Source organism: Dipodomys spectabilis, unplaced genomic scaffold, assembly GCF_019054845.1.
Source record: "Dipodomys spectabilis isolate Male_0828 unplaced genomic scaffold, ASM1905484v1 ptg000173l, whole genome shotgun sequence".
NCBI classification, from domain to species: domain Eukaryota; kingdom Metazoa; phylum Chordata; class Mammalia; order Rodentia; family Heteromyidae; genus Dipodomys; species Dipodomys spectabilis.
Window position 1 is genome coordinate 6,416,148 of NW_024870850.1, and position 15,859 is coordinate 6,432,006.

The 15,859-nt window shown below is 39.4% G+C and overlaps 1 protein-coding gene and 1 pseudogene across 1 annotated transcript; both read left to right on the forward strand.

Annotated features, from left to right (window-relative positions):
* The first annotated feature begins 1,469 nt into the window (after nucleotides 1–1,469).
* On the forward strand, nucleotides 1,470–2,408 carry LOC122119765 (olfactory receptor 7E24-like). The gene has a single exon (XM_042693814.1). It carries the CDS (start codon nucleotides 1,578–1,580, stop codon nucleotides 2,406–2,408), a length of 831 nt encoding a protein of 276 aa, XP_042549748.1. The 5' UTR covers nucleotides 1,470–1,577.
* Nucleotides 2,409–9,150: 6,742 nt separating this feature from the next.
* LOC122119972 lies at nucleotides 9,151–11,007 on the forward strand (annotated as a pseudogene).
* Nucleotides 11,008–15,859: the final 4,852 nt, after the last annotated feature.

The window sequence follows — 15,859 nt, forward strand, 5'->3', positions numbered from 1 at the left end:
CAAAGGCAGATAAGATAAAATGAGAAGATAACAGAAACTAAGCTATTACATTTTATGAGCAATAAATATTTTGTTGTATACTCCCCTAACAAAATTTAGGTAATTTAGGAGTGACATTTTAGGGAAAAGTCTTTCCATAGATATCAATGAATACTCACATGGAAACACTGATACAAAAATCTAACCACAGAAATATTACAATATTTTTCTCTTGTAATAGATGTAAAAAATCATATTTCATATGTAGTTATAACAACCTCTGAAAGTTCTATATGATGTGAATATGACTACACCATGATTCTTTTTTTTATTAGTGTCATCTTTATAAACTGTGCAGTTCAACAAAGCCACAGATAAGGGCTGGGAAGGTGGCTCAGTAGTAGAGTGCTTGTCTTGCTTGTCTGAGGCCCTGGGTTCAATTCCTCAGCACCACATATGCAAAAAGAAAAAAGCCGGGAGTGGTGCTGTGGCTCAAGTGGTAGAGTGCTAGCCTTGAGCTGAAGAGCTGACAGACAGCACCTAGGCCCAGAGTTCAGGCCCCAAGACTGGACCTCCCCCACAAAAATAAGCCACAGATAAGAGTTATTAATTAACTTTCAGCTATTGAAAAAACTGTAAGGCAACAATTAACTCCTTAAAGGAAGGAAATCAGAAAGTACAAGAATAATGAAAAACTTTTGGAAGATAATTGCCATACCACCAAATTTTCTGATTAGCAACTACAAATTTTTATGTTCCAATAATGCTGTTGTTCCTTATGTAGTATTTAAAACCTTCCCCCCCACTCAAAGACATTTGCACAAATTTTAAAAGAAAGGAAGATATAGTTGATTGATTCTAAATTTCCTTCCATTACAATGATATTTTTCTACAAATGGAATGGATGTGACTTATTCTCATGTGTGTGTGTGTTATGGGGACTTGAATCAAGGGCCCAAGCACTGTCTGTGGTTAGATTTTATATCAGGGTTTTCATGTGAGTATTCATTTATGTCTACAGCTCTGTTTGCTGGAGACTGATGCTCTACAACCTTGAGCCAAAACTCTATATCAGTGTTGTTAATCGGAGATGAGTCTTACAGACTTTCCTGTACGGGTTGGGCTGGCTTCAAACTCTGATCCTCATATCTCAGTCTTCTTAGTAGCTAGGATTACAGGTGTAAGCCACCAGAAACCATTTTTTTTATTTTCTATTTTTAACAAGTAGATTGCATTTCAGTGTTATCATGGACTTGTTAACCTGTATCTTTTTCTTTCTTGTGCTAATCTCTAAAGTAGGATCAAATAGAAGTTGAAGAACAACTGAAAGACAGAGTTACAGAGATTCAGGAAATGTTACTATGGAGAATGATTTCAGACGCTTTGGTATCAGGTAGCAAATATAGCTTTCAAATACTGGAACTCAATATACACATAGCCTTTGTCATTTATTTAATTTTTCTCAAGAATGTTCTTTTTGCAACAGTTGCCCAAGCAACACAGAAGCACAGAATCTAACAACTGTCACAGAATTCCATCTCCTGGGATTATCAGAGGACCCTGAACTACAGCCCATCCTCTTTGGGCTGTTCCTGTCCATGTACCTGATCACTGTGCTCGGAAATCTGCTCATCATCCTGGCTGTCACCTCTGACCCCCACCTCCACACCCCCATGTACTTCTTCCTCTCCATCCTCTCCTTAGATGACATCTGCTTCATCTCCACCACTGTCCCTAAGATGCTGGTGGACATTCAGATTCACAGCAGAGCCATCTCCTATATGGGCTGCCTCACACAGATGTCTCTTTTCATCCTTTTTGTCTGTGTGGATAATATGATCCTGACTGCCATGGCCTTTGACAGGTTTGTGGCCATTTGTCATCCTCTACGTTACCAAGTCATCATGAACTTTCGTCTCTGTGGCTCCTTAGTTCTGGTGTCTTTTTCACTCAGTCTTTTTGAATCCCAGCTGCACAATCTGATTGTCTTACAACTTACCTGCTTCCAGGATGTGGAAATTGCTAATTTCTTCTGTCACCCTTCTCAAATTCTTAGCCTTGCCTGTACTAGCAGATTTAGCAATGATATAGTCATTTATGTAATTGGCATCACACTTGGAGTCTTTCCTCTTTCCGGGATCATTTTCTCCTATTATAAAATCATTTCCTCTATTTTGAGAATCTCATCATCCAGTGGGAGGTGCAAAGCCTTCTCCACATGTGGCTCTCACCTGTCAGTCGTTTGCTTGTTTTATGGAACAGCTCTTGGAGAGTACTTTGGCTCAGCTATTTCTCATTCTCCCAGAAACAGTGCAGTGTCCTCATTAATGTACACGGTGGTCACCCCTATGTTGAATCCGTTCATTTACACCCTGAGGAACAGAGATATCAGTAGGACACTGAAGAGGCTGCACAGTAGGAAAATCTGAACTCACAACTTAAGGTGTACATTTGGACACCATTTAGAAAAGCGAGAAAAACTGGACACCTAGATCTGCAAGCAACTGTATCTTTGTTGAATCTGAGGGGGGATGAAGGAGAACCCCTGGGTCTTGAACTTAGGGTCTGGGAACTGTGGTGGGCTTTTATTTTGCTCATGGCTAGCACTCTACCACTTGAGCAACGGCTTAACCACCAGCTTTTTTGTTGGTTCATTGGAGATAAGTGTCTCACAGACATTCCTGCCCAGTGCCTTTGAACCATGACTTTCAGATCTCAGACCCCTGAGTACCATTACAGGTATGAGCTGCTAGAACTTTGCTCAGGTTATTTTTTTAAGAAAGGTATGACCTTCAGTCTCTCATCATTTTTTTGTACATTTTTATTGGAAAAATATGTACAGAGGGGTTAGAATTACATGAGCAAGGTAATGAGTACATTTCCTATGGAGCATTGTTGCCTCCTCCTTCGATTTTTTTCCCCTACCATCCCTTCCCTCCCGTCTCCACAATTACACTGCCACTCCTCACCTAAATTGTAAAGTTTGTTTTCAACATAGTGTCTTGTACATCTCATTGTTACAATGGGTCAACCATATCCCTATTTAAGCATTTTGTTTTTTCCCTTCCCCTCTCCAAATTAGAGAAGTGTATGTACAAGATGTAGGGCACCAGAATCTGGGCTGGGAAGGTGGCTCAATGGTAAAGTGCTTGCCTTGCATGCATGAGGCTCTGGGTTCGATTCCTCAGCACCACATGCAGAAACGGCCAGAAGTGGTATTGCGGCTCAAGTGGTAGAGCCCTAGCCTTGAGCTGAAGAGCTGAGGGACAGCTCCCAGTCCCAGAGTTCAGGCCCCACGACTGACAAAAAAAAAAGATGCAGGGCACCAGAATCAAACACAGTGAAAACAGGAGTTATACAGTGGGGGAGGAATATAAAAAGAAATTTTAAAAATCACATGGTACATTATTTTTATAGTAGAAAGACATGTTATATGTTTAGTGAAGGGAGAATTTGAAGTTTTTCAAATGGCTATAAAATTTCAGATCAAGAAGTTGAACAAATAGTAAAAATAATAATACTATATGGTTATAAAAATGTGATGGTGGACCAAAAGATGGATGATGTGTAGAAAGGCAAGGATAATGGGTTTAATATTATAGAAATCAATCTATCTACATTTATGACTATCACCTATCAATCATCTATCTCATCTATCTACTTACCTATCTGCAATCTCTTCTAACATCTCTCTATTTAGTTCTATAACTCTAATTATCGATGGTAATTTCCTTCCTACTTAGAAATCTGAGAGGAGTTTAAATATTTATTTGATATATGTGCATTAAACACTTGTAACCTCTGCTTCAATGTCTGTTAGGGCTAGAAAACAAGAAAAATTATTAGTACAAGCTGGGTACAGGCTCATGTCTATCATCCTAGCTACTCAGGAGGCTGAGATCTAAGGATTGTGGTTCAAAACCAGCCCAGGCAGGAAAGTCCAGAGACTCTTATCTCCAATAAACCACTAGAAAACCAGAAGTGGCACTCCAGCTCAAGCGGTGGAGCACTCGCCTTGAGCTGAACTTTGCAGGGTCAGCACCCAGGCCCAGAGTTCAAGCCCCATGCTGACTCCCCCCCCCCAAAAAAAAAACAATTAGTAGTACATTTAATTTGTTCAAATTGGTTTAGGCATGAGTTTGGCATTCTTGGATTTTATAAAATTCTCTGATAAGTTTATTGGTTAGTGAGCCTGAAAACCACTAGTATACTGTTGTTAACATGATGAAATACTGGAGCTAAAGAAATTTTAAAAACCATAGAGAAAAAATAGAGAGGCAGCAGGTGCAAGGGGGCCTAAGGCTCAGCAGCTCTTGCACCCCAGACTTCTGTAAGCAAGCTTATTTATTAGATTTAGTATAGGGAAGTTTACCATAGGTACACGCAGAAAATGCAGCATCTATACTGTTTTTACAATCAGAGACAAAACAGAGATTGTGAAAATAACTGTCTCCCTTATTATTTCAAAAGAGAAGATTATGAACTATGTTCTCACTTTGTGAATGTTTAGAATGCTGTTTAATTTTAAGCAAAATGAACTCTAAGATAGGGACACAAGTGGTTTTTATCTTTGTTGCTATTGTTTTTCACTTATTTATAATGTACTGTGTGATTTCTTTTGTTTCTTTTGTATGCTCTTTTCCCATGTTATAACCCCTGTTTTCACTGTTTTTGATTCATCTTGTATATACAATTTTCTAATTTGGGGAGGGGAAAGGAAATAACAAAATGTTGAAATAAGGACCCGTTGTAACAATGAGATGTACAAGACACTATGTTGAAAACAAACTTTACAACTTTGGTGGGGGGGAGGAAGGAGTGGGAAGGTGGGGAGAGAAGGAATGGTAGGGAAAAACAAAGGAGAAGGTAACACTGCTGGATAGGAAATGTACTCATTACCTTACTCATGTAACTGTAACTCCACTGTACATTTTCTCATTAAAAACATATTTAAAAAATAAAAATAAAGACAAAAGAGCTAAAAAAAAGAGTGCTGTTTAATTAATCCTATCCACGTGTAATTATTTGTCATTTACTATCCATTGGGTTTACTTGTAGATTTATCAACACACTCTAATTATTACAAATGAGGAAAAACATGCAGCCCATGTTTCTTTGGGTCTGGCTTACTTTGCTTAGCATAATTTTTCCAAGTTTTTCCATTATCTTATAAATGGGGCATTGTCATTTTTTTCTGATGAGAGCATACAATTCCACTGTGTATATGTACCACATTTTCCTGATCCATTTTTTTTTTTTTTTGGGGTCCGGTAGTGGGGCCTGAACTCTGGGCTTGGGCACTGTCCCTCAGCTCTTCAGCTCAAGGCTAGCGCTCTACCACTTGAGCCACAGCGCCACTTCCGGCTTTTTTCTTTTTGCTTATGTGGTGCTGAGGAACCGAACCCAGGGCCTCAGGCATGCAAGGCAAGCGCTCAACCACTGAGCCATCTTCCCAGCCCTCCTGATCCATTTTTACACTGAGGGACATCTGCGTTGATTCCATATCTTAACCATGGTAAACAATGCTGCAATGAACATGGCTGTACTGGTGGTTTTAGTGTAGCCTGGTTTATCATCATTTGGATAGATGCCCAGGAGTGGGATTGCTGGTTCATTGAGGAAGATCTATGCTTACTCTTGTGAAGAACCTCCATATTGCTTTCCTGAATGGTTGAACCAGTTTACATTCCCACCAACAGTGTAGTAGGAGGATATTCTTAGAAGAGGATTGCAAGAGCTCAATAGCTATGTGCACATGATTATATAAAATGATGCCTATCAAAATGAACTCCGAAAAATGTAAACAAAGGTCATTTACTGTATTGTTTGTGTTTTTTTCCTTTGGTTTATTTTTTAAAATGTTATTTATTAATGTTATTTTTTTAGATTCCTGTACCCTTTGCTTTGTGTATAAGTTTAGCTGATTTAGGGAGGGAAAGGGGAATCCCAGAAACAGTGGGACAACAGGTGAACCAATTCAGCAGTGATACTTACTAGACACTATGTTGGAACTGAACTATACAACTTAGTGGGGAGGGAAGTCAGGAGAGGAAAATCTGGGAGAGAATGAGGGACAGACTGAGTGACAGTGTTTAAAAAGAAATGTACTCATTACCTGAGTTAGGTAACTGTAACCTCTCTGTATATCACCTTTACGATGAAATTTAAAATAAAAAAGACTGCAACCTAAGCAAAAATCCAAACATATATTCCACTATATCTACTTTCAAGGTTTAGCTCTCAGCTCTTCTAGCACTAAGGAAGGGGATGGCATTCCAGCCTCTTAACCCTTTCCAGAGCTGTCTGTTTTAACTTTTCCATGGTCAGTTCTCAGCATTCTGAGTACTGTTGAAGTAACATTCCCACCTCTCAAAACTTTGCCAGGTTTCACAGCTTAGCTTCAAAATGCTCCACAGTGTACAAAATTACAGATTGTGTGTGTGTGTGTGTGTGTCTGTATGTGTATGCATGTGTGTGTGCATGCACAAGCCAGGCTTGGGACTTGAATTCAGGGCCTAGGCACTATCCTTTAGTTTTTGCTCAAGGATGGCTCCACTCCTGACTTTTTGGAGGTTAATTGGAGATAAGAGTCTCATTGACTTTGCTGTCTAGGTTGACTTCAAACCTCAATTTTCAGATTTCAGCCTCCTGAAGTAGTAGCTAGGATTATAGGTATGAGCTACTGACACTTAGCTGATAGCTTCATTATTTTATCTTTTGCCTTTCACGTGTGTGTGTGTGTGTGTGTGTGTGTGTGTGTGTGTGTGCAGAGATTTGGAGCCAAGTAGAGAATGATTTGCTGGACTGTGGACATTCATCTTCTGTTCTTCTTCCTCAATCACTAATACTGGGAAATCCTCTGAGACTGAGATTGCACGGTCTGATTTGTGTATAGTTGCTAATTAGCCTGTCTGTCCAGTCTGTTATTTGTATGGTCCCAGTCCACTGGAATCACCTATTCTTCTCTTTGGCTGGATCTCAGTATGCAAAAGCTTCTTAGTGAACCTGTCTGTATCTATACTAGGTGGCAGGCATGGGAGGATGTTCAGATCTGAATGTGGGGACCCAGACCTTGCAAAGAAGCAGGACAACTCTGTAAGTTCTGAGACATGGGGGAGTTAGGAAGAAAAAAGTGAAAGAAAATTCTGAAAATTTCTTTATCATAATTCATGTGGGAGAATAGTAATGTAAACAATCTCATTTAGGAAGACTATCATGTATACATAATATATGCATGTCTATATACTTGTGTATATACATATATAAATATATATGTATACAGACATGCATATATGCATATTTCTTTTGTGTGGGCTGGGGCTTGAATTCTGGAACCTGGGTGCTGTCCCTTAGCTTTCTCATTCAGGCTGGTTCTCTACCACTTGAGTTGTACCTCCATTACTGGTTTTGTGCTGGTTCATTAGAAATAAGAGTGTCATGGACTTTCGTGCCAGGCTGGCTTCACAATTCAGTCCTAAGATCTCAGACTTCTAAATAGCTAAAGTTATAGGCATGAACCACTGGTGCCTAGCTCATGTTTAGAAATCTTATTTTTAAAATGTCTTTACTACCATTGCATAGGCCAAGTTGAAGAAGTAGTTTGGAAGAACAACTTTAGAGGCAGTGGCTTCTTCAATTTGAGCCTCCAAAGGTGAACAACCTCAGATGTTCTCATCACAATATTGACTTAATGGCAAACCCTTTGGCATTTCCATAGAGTATTTTTATATTGTGTAAATTTTGTTGTTGTTGTTATTGGGCCTTGTCCATGATAAGCACACTCTTTTGGTGAGTTATATTTCCAACCCCAATACTAGTGTGTGTGTGTGTGTGTGTGTGTGTGTGTGTGTGTGTGTGTGTGTGTGTCTGAGATGAACTTGCTATGTAGCCCAGGCTGGCCTTAGACTTGTATTCCTCCTGCATATTGCATCTGCCTCCACAGTGCTTGGATGATAAACTATGGGTATATCACTTCATGCCCAGTAAATGAATTTCTTTTTGTATATAGGTATTAGAGGAGAATCATGAAGTAATACCTGGCATAAGATTAACTCTTTGGAAAAATTTCTGGTCCTTGTGGCCATGTCACAATGCTCTTGTCTTTCCTCCTCCAAGCTGAGAACAATATAAACCTTGATGTTTTCCTTCAAGTACTGGGTCTATAATTAAACCGTATTTACACTTAAAAGAAGGTTGATTCTCCAAGTCTGTTTCTATTTTGCTGATAACTCATCTTTGCAAAGAAAATGGTTCCTTCTGTTTCCTAAGCAGCCCCTGTCCCCCCCCCCCCCACCAGTCATTATGAAGGTAGTATGGAGGAAGAGAAGTTGAAAACAGTAACCATATCACCTCGAAATTATTTTTCGGAGATATCTAAGTTCAAGGCACCAAGAAATATCTTTAAGGCAACTGTTTTCCTTTTGTATGCTTCATCTTTCTCTAGTTAAAAATGTCTATATTCTTACCAGACACTAAAAGAGCATACACATATACATATATGCATATATATATATATTTTGTGCAAGTCCTGAGGTTCGTACTCAGGGCCAAGGTGCTGCTCCTGAGCCTTTTTGTTCAAGGCTAGCACTCTACCACTTGAGCCTCAACTCCATTTCTGTTTTTTTTGGTGGTTTATTGGAGATAAAAGTTGCACAAACTTTCCTGTTCAGGCTGGCTTTCAATTGTGATCCTCAGTGCACAGCTTCCTGAGTGGCTAGGATTATGGGCATAAGCCAACAGCTACTATTAGGTAGCTACCTACCTAAGTAGGTAGGTAGAAAACAATGGAGTTATGTTTTGTATTGACCTTTCTGATTATGGAACAGGATATCCTATCAAAAAGAATCCAAGCAGATTGCTTGTCAAACTGAACAGAAATTGTATGTTTCTGTTATTCCAGAGAGAGAGAAAACCTATTCATTTTGGGGTGTATAATATATCATCATAAAAGTGTTGGGGATGTTTGTGGCATGCTCTATATGAAGTCTGGGCAAAAATGACAGACACAGACCATAGAAAGTGTGCTCATGCAAACTAAAAACAGAGCTCTTTCTTTTAATCCCTGCAAGATGTCATTTCAACCTCCAACGTCCTTCCCCTGTCTTTATTAGCCTCAAAAAGAGCCATCATATAAATGATTAGTGTACACTGAATCAAAAAACTGGAAAGATTATGACCTGTGAACCTCTGCTTAAACTGTTGACCAGGAAACAAGCGAAAGGTATAATGCCTTAGCTACAGAGTCTGATCGTTTAATTTATTTGAAAGTAAGTTTTCTTGTGAGATAGGGGATAGCTAACTTCACTTTGCTGGCCTCGAAGTTGCAATCCTGTATTTGAGTTAGTATCTAGGAAGGGAACCAAAAACTCAAGAAGGATACAACAAAAACAAAAACAAAACAAAAAATGGCTCATCCCTATAATCCCAGAAACTCAGGAAGCCAAGATGTGGGGATTAGGGTTTGAAGCCAGCTCAGGGAAGGAAACTTATCTCCAATTAACCATGAAAAATCCAGAAGTAGATGTGTGAATCAAGTGGTAAATACTAGCTTCCGGCACAAAAGCTTAGGGACAGCACACAGACCATGAGTTCAAGCCCCAGGACTATCACGCGCGCTCGTGCGCGCACACACACACACACACACACACACACAAATGGGAGGTAAGGGGCACAGGACACTGTTTTAATTATAAACCATCAATTTAAATTCAGTATTAGATGATACAGCTCTCATTCAACTATCCATCCTAAAGTTGAAAGGATATTGTATTCCGTCCTTAAAGTGAATTGATTTATTTTATACTTAATTGCCTTCATATATCTAATGTGTAAGTAGAAGGAAGAAAACAGGAAAATCAGTGATGAGTTTGATGGAGATTGGTTTTATCACAATTAAGAAAATATAGGAATCCTAAAGGTAAATTATTTGCATGCCACTACTTTACCACTCAAAGCATGGAGATCCAGGTGTATTTTATTTCTTTTTTTATGTCAGTGTATTTTCTTCCTCTTTTATTAATCTTGTTGCAAGTGTTCTATGCCACATTGACACAAAAAAATATGACCTTTGCCTCAGAATTCCAACTCCGGGGCCTCTCGGAGGACCCTGAACTATAGCACATCATCTTGGGGCCGTTCCTGTCCATGTACCATGTACCTGTCACTGTGCTCGGAAATCTGCTCATCATCCTGGCCATCAACTCTTACCCCCACCTCCACACCCCCCATGTAATTCTTCCTCTCCAATCCGTCCTTGGCTGACATCGACTGTACCTCTACCACTGTCCCAAAAATGCTGGTGAACCTCCAAAGTCACAACAGAGCCATCTCTTGTGTGGGCTGCCTCACACAGATGTCTTTCTTCATGATTTTTGCATGCATGCATAATATGATTCTGACTGTGATGGCCTATGACCGCTTTGTGGCCATCTGTCACCCTCTGCATTATTCAGTCATCATGAACCCTCATCTCTGTGTCTTCTTACTTTTGGTGTCTTTGCACTCAGCCTTTTGGAATCCCTGCTGTACAACTTGATTATCTTACAACTCACATGCTTCAAGGCTTTGGACATTGCTAACTTCTTCTGTCACCCATCTCAGCTACTTCACCTTGCCTGTACTGACAGGTTTAGCAACGAGATACTCATGTATGTGATTGGCATCATATTTGGAGTTTTCCCTGCCTCAGGCATTCTCTTCTCATACTGTAAAATTCTGTTCTCTATTTTGAAAATCCCATCCTCAGGTGGGAAGTACAAAGCCTTCTCCACCTGTAGTTCCCCCTTGCCTGTAGTTTGCTTATTTTATGGAACCAGACTGGAGGATTACTTTGGTTCAGCTTTATCAAAGTCTCCCAGAAACAATGTGGTGGCCACAGTGATATACACAGTGGTCACCCTCCTGCTGAACCCCTTCATCTATGGCCTGAGGAACAGAGGCATCAGTAGTGCTCTGAAGAGACTCCACACATGGACAGGGTCAGTTTTTGTTCCTGTAGCATTCACAAAGGAAATCAGTTGGGGAAGTTGAAAGAATGGACACCTATATTTTTTTAACGATGCCCTCTTTGCACTCCTTACTTTTGAGTTTCTCAGCTTTGACTCCTTCCTTGTTGTCACATATAGAAGAATCTTGGCTGGCAAGGTTGGCAGAAGGAGAATTTGGAAGTTTCCAAACAAGTATAAAGTTTGAGGTTGAGAGTGATGGACAATTTGTGAATGGAAATAACCATGACCAAAGTGGTGGGGGGGAAGTATCAATATAAATAATGCCACCAAACTGTGTAAATAAATGGTTGATATAATAAATATTTTTCTATGTCTATTTTTTTCTTTTGCCACAATGAATGGAAAGGAAAGGCTTATCAGACTTGAAGGAAAAGGAGGAATCGGACAAAATATATTTTATCCTTAAGCTTCATCTGGAATAGAAGAGTTTAAATTATAATGAGGATGATTTTTGCTATTCCTTTGTTTTTCATGGGCTAATTTGAATAATTATGCATTTGGTAATTATAATTTGGCTGTCTATGCATTTAGACTCCATGGCCTCATATTAAGAAACGATCACTAGCCGAGCGCTGGTGGCTCACGCCTGTAATCCTAGCTACTCAGGAGGCTGAGATCTGAGGATCTCGGTTCAAAGCCAGCCCGGGCAAGGGAGACCTTGAGACTCCTATCTCCAATAAACCACCAGAAAACCGGAAGTGGCACTGTAGCTCAAGTGGTAGAGCGCTCGCCTTGAACTGAAGAGCTGAGGAACAGTGCCCAGGCCCAGAGTTCAAGCCCCACGGCCGACCAAAAAAAGAAAAGAAATGATCACCTTTTTTTCTCCCCTCCTTTTAATTTTTTTTGTCACCCCTGAGGCTTGAGCTCTGCCTTTGGATACTGTCCCTGAGCTTTTACTCAAGACTAGAGAACTCCAACCTCCCTTCTGGCTTTTTTTGAGTAGTTTATTGGAGGTAAGAGTCTCACGTACTTTCCTTCCTGGGCTGGCTTCAAACCACAATCAGCTCTCTGAATCGCTAGGAATGCATGCTGGAGTCACAGGCATCTGACTCCCTCCCACCCTTCAATCTGATTCTTCCAGTCTACATAGAACATACCATGAATAAATAATTATTAAACTTAGATAAAAATCAATACAATATCTACTATTTAAATAAAATAAAATGGTCTTATGAAATAACTACAGACCATTAGGTAGACAAAAGTGTAGAGATGTGTGGAGTGGGCTGTCTGATCTGTGGCACAGTGCATCTCCTCAATGGAATCTAAACAATGTGCTGCAAACTTGACAACACCAGGAAAGGTTTCATTGCATTCTCTTTCCAGAAAGCAATATTCTTCTTTTTTCACTGAGTGCTTCCTTTTGGTAGAGGGAATTCAGGGGCAGCTGCCTCTGAAAACAGATTAGGAACAAAATAAAAAAAAAAGTGGGTATGCAACACTCAGCACTGATGTCTCTCTTACTCCAACTCCATAGTAACCTTGCATTGCCCAAATCCTTCTCCAATCTTTTTTTCTTTTTTGGTGTCAGTCTTTGGGCTTGAACATAGGACTTGGGCATTGCCCCTTCACTGTTCAGAGTTGGTGCTCTACCATTTGAACCACAGCTCCACTTTTGGTTTTTTGGTGGTTAATTAGACACAAGAATCTCATGGAGTTTACTGTACAGGCTGGCTTTGAACCTTGATCTTTATATCTCAGACTCAGGTAGCTGAGATTACAGGTGTGAGGCACCAGTGCTCGGCTCCTCCATCCATTTTTATAAACTTTTGCATCCATGGAGTCCATATAGTAGAGAAAATATGTGATATTCATCTTGTAAAATTGGGTTTGTTTCAATGTGAGAATATTCATTTCCACTCATTTTCCTGAAAATGACTTTTCATTCTTCATTTTGGCTGGATACACCACCACTGTCCCTTTAAAAGCAATGTTGTATTTGTCTATTCATCCATTGATAAACATGTATGGTGATTCTGTAACTAGGTTTAACTTGGTTTGTGTTCACAGGAAAGCAGAAAACAATGGTACATCATTCTTCACCTCAACCAGACAGACAAATTAGGGATTTTATTTCATTTGTCAATTTTATTAATTTTTTAGAAGAACCAACCTGATCAGGTATCAACATGTCAAAAAGGGCAGTACTCTACCTAAAAACTCAACCAAGGATTGGTTGTAATTGTGAGGGCCTGATGACAAACTCCAGTTATATCAGAGAGGAGCAGAGAGAAACAGAGAGAAAATGCAATATCTGTTTTTCAGGAACTTACAAAGTTAAACCTTAATAATTGATTGGTATGGTACAGGTACTAGGGCTTAAACTCAGGGCCTTGCTCAAGATTGGAGCTCTACCATGCCTCTACTTCTGAATTTTGCTGGCTAATTAGAGATTAAAGATCTCATAGACTTCCCTTACAGAGCTAGCTTCCAACCATTATCCTCAGACCTCAGCCTCCTGAGTAGGAAGAATCATACAGGTGAGCCATTGAATCATACAGGTGAGCCATTGGTCCCTAGCTTAATATTAATTTATTAATACTAAAAGAGAAACAGATACAACCAAGAGAACCCATATGTTGAATCCTGGACATAGGTTTGGTTTACCTCACAGAATGCTCACAAGAGCTTAGTCTAGAACAGCATTAAGTATTTCTGGGCTATGGAGAGTTAGCAGTGACTCATACACTGCCACTCTTCTCACACCTTCCATCATGCCTTGCACCAAGTTTTTATGAGGCACAAAAAGCAAGGGGAATGTGTGGGCTGAGATTTTCTCCTCCAGAAGTTTTTCAGGACTGTGTAGGGCCTACATTGTCCTTGGGAGCTGAGGTCCTGTGTAGGAGAAGTAAAGTGTTGCTCTCTTGGATTTTTTTTTTAATTGTGAAAATACGGTACGGAGGAGTTACAATTACACGGGCAAGATAATGAATACATTTCTTATCAAGCATTGTTGCTTTTCCCTTTCTATCCCTTCCCATCCCCCCCACCCCACCCTCCCACCCCCTCCCACCAAAGTTGTAAAGTTCATTTTTCGACATAATGACTTGTACATCTCATTGTTGCAATGGGTCCACCTGTATCCCTGTTTAAACAATTTGTTTTTTTCCCTTCCCGTCCACAAATTATAACAACATCAAATACAGTGAAAGCAGGGGTTATACTGTGGGGGAGGGACATACAAAGCAACAAAGAAATCATCTTATATATATGTTAGAAACAATCACATGAAAGAAAAAAACATTTGAGTACATATCTTGGGGTTCATTTCACCAAACATGAACTTATCTGACTTTTTTGGCTTGTCTCAGACATACACTATTATTGCAAAGAAGGGAAACCATGGGGCCTAAGTTTCTTTGGGCCTGGCTTACTTCACTTAATATAATTTTTTTCAAGTCTTTCCATTTCCTAACAAATGGTGCAATGTCATTCTTTCTGACTGAGGCATAGAATTCCGTTGTGTATACATACCACATTTTCTTGATCCATTCATCTACTGAGGGGCATCTGGGTTGGTTCCATATCTTAGTTACGATAAATAATGCTGCAATAAACATAGTTGCTCTCTTGGATTTTAGTAAAAGAATCTGTGATTAAAGAGCTTTCACTATTTTTTCTTTGAAATGTAAATTAGGAGTGGAACTCAAGACATCACTTTACTTAACATGTGCTCTAATGCTGGCTATCTTCCCAGGAGAAAACTTTTGAAAGTTTGTACCAAAATTAGTAACAATTTAATGTAAATGGTAAGTTTTCTGTGGCTGTTAAGATTTAGGTTAGATATTGTGCACACTGAATCAAACAATCATTATAAATGGCAGATTAAGATTAAGAATGTCAGCTAGCCAGGCACTGGTGGCTCTGGGCTGTAATCCAAGCTATTCAGTAGGTTGAGATCTGAGGATCACAGTTCAAAGTCAACCTGAGCAAGAAAGGCTGTGAGACATTTATCTCCACAAAACTCCCCCAAAAAACTGAAGTGAAGTGGAATCTCAATGTTGTTTTGATTTGCATTTCTTTTATGGCTAGATAGGTTGAACATTTCTTCATGTGTCTATTGGCCATTCTTATTTCCTCTTCAGAGAAGTCTCTCTTTAAGTCTTTAGCCCACTTATTTATCTGGCAGTTGTTACTTTGAGGATTTGTTGTTGGAGGATTTAATTTTTTGAGTTCTAAGAATATTTTAGATATGATACCTTTGTCCATTGTTTGGCTAGTGAAGATCTTCTCCCAATCCGTAGACTTTCTATTGATCTGGCTTCCTATGTCCTTTGCCATGCAGAAGCTCTGCAGTTTCATGCAGTCACATTTGTCCAACTTTTCTTTAATTTGTTGTGTTTCTGGGTCTTTATTAAGAAAATTTTGGCCTGTGCCAAGGAGATCTAGGGTTTCTCCTATTCCTTCCTATAATGTTTTCAGGGTGCCTGCTTTGAGAACGGCTATAATCAAGAAATCTGATAACAACAGATGTTGGAGGGGATGTCCCAAAAGGGAACCCAACTGCATTGTTGGTGGGAATGTAAACTTGTTCAACCACTTTGGAAAGCACTATGGAAGTTCCTCAAGAGATGAGCTCCACTATGACCCAGCAATCCTACTTTTAGGCATTTACCCAAATGATCACACACAAGGCCATACTAAAGCTACCAGCACAATTATGTTTATCACTGCATTATTCACCATAGCTAAGATATGGAACCAACCCAGATGCCCCTCAGTAGATGAATGGATCAAGAAATTGTTATATATATATATATATATATATATATATATGTATATATGTACATATATTATATATACATATATCATATATATATAACATTATTTCTTGATTGTAGCCATTCTCAAAGCAGGCACCCTGAAAACATTAT

Excerpts from the sequence above, each read along its gene's own strand:
- LOC122119765 (XM_042693814.1), top strand. The coding sequence starts at position 1,578 with ATGTACCTGATCACTGTGCTCGGAAATCTGCTCATCATCCTGGCTGTC.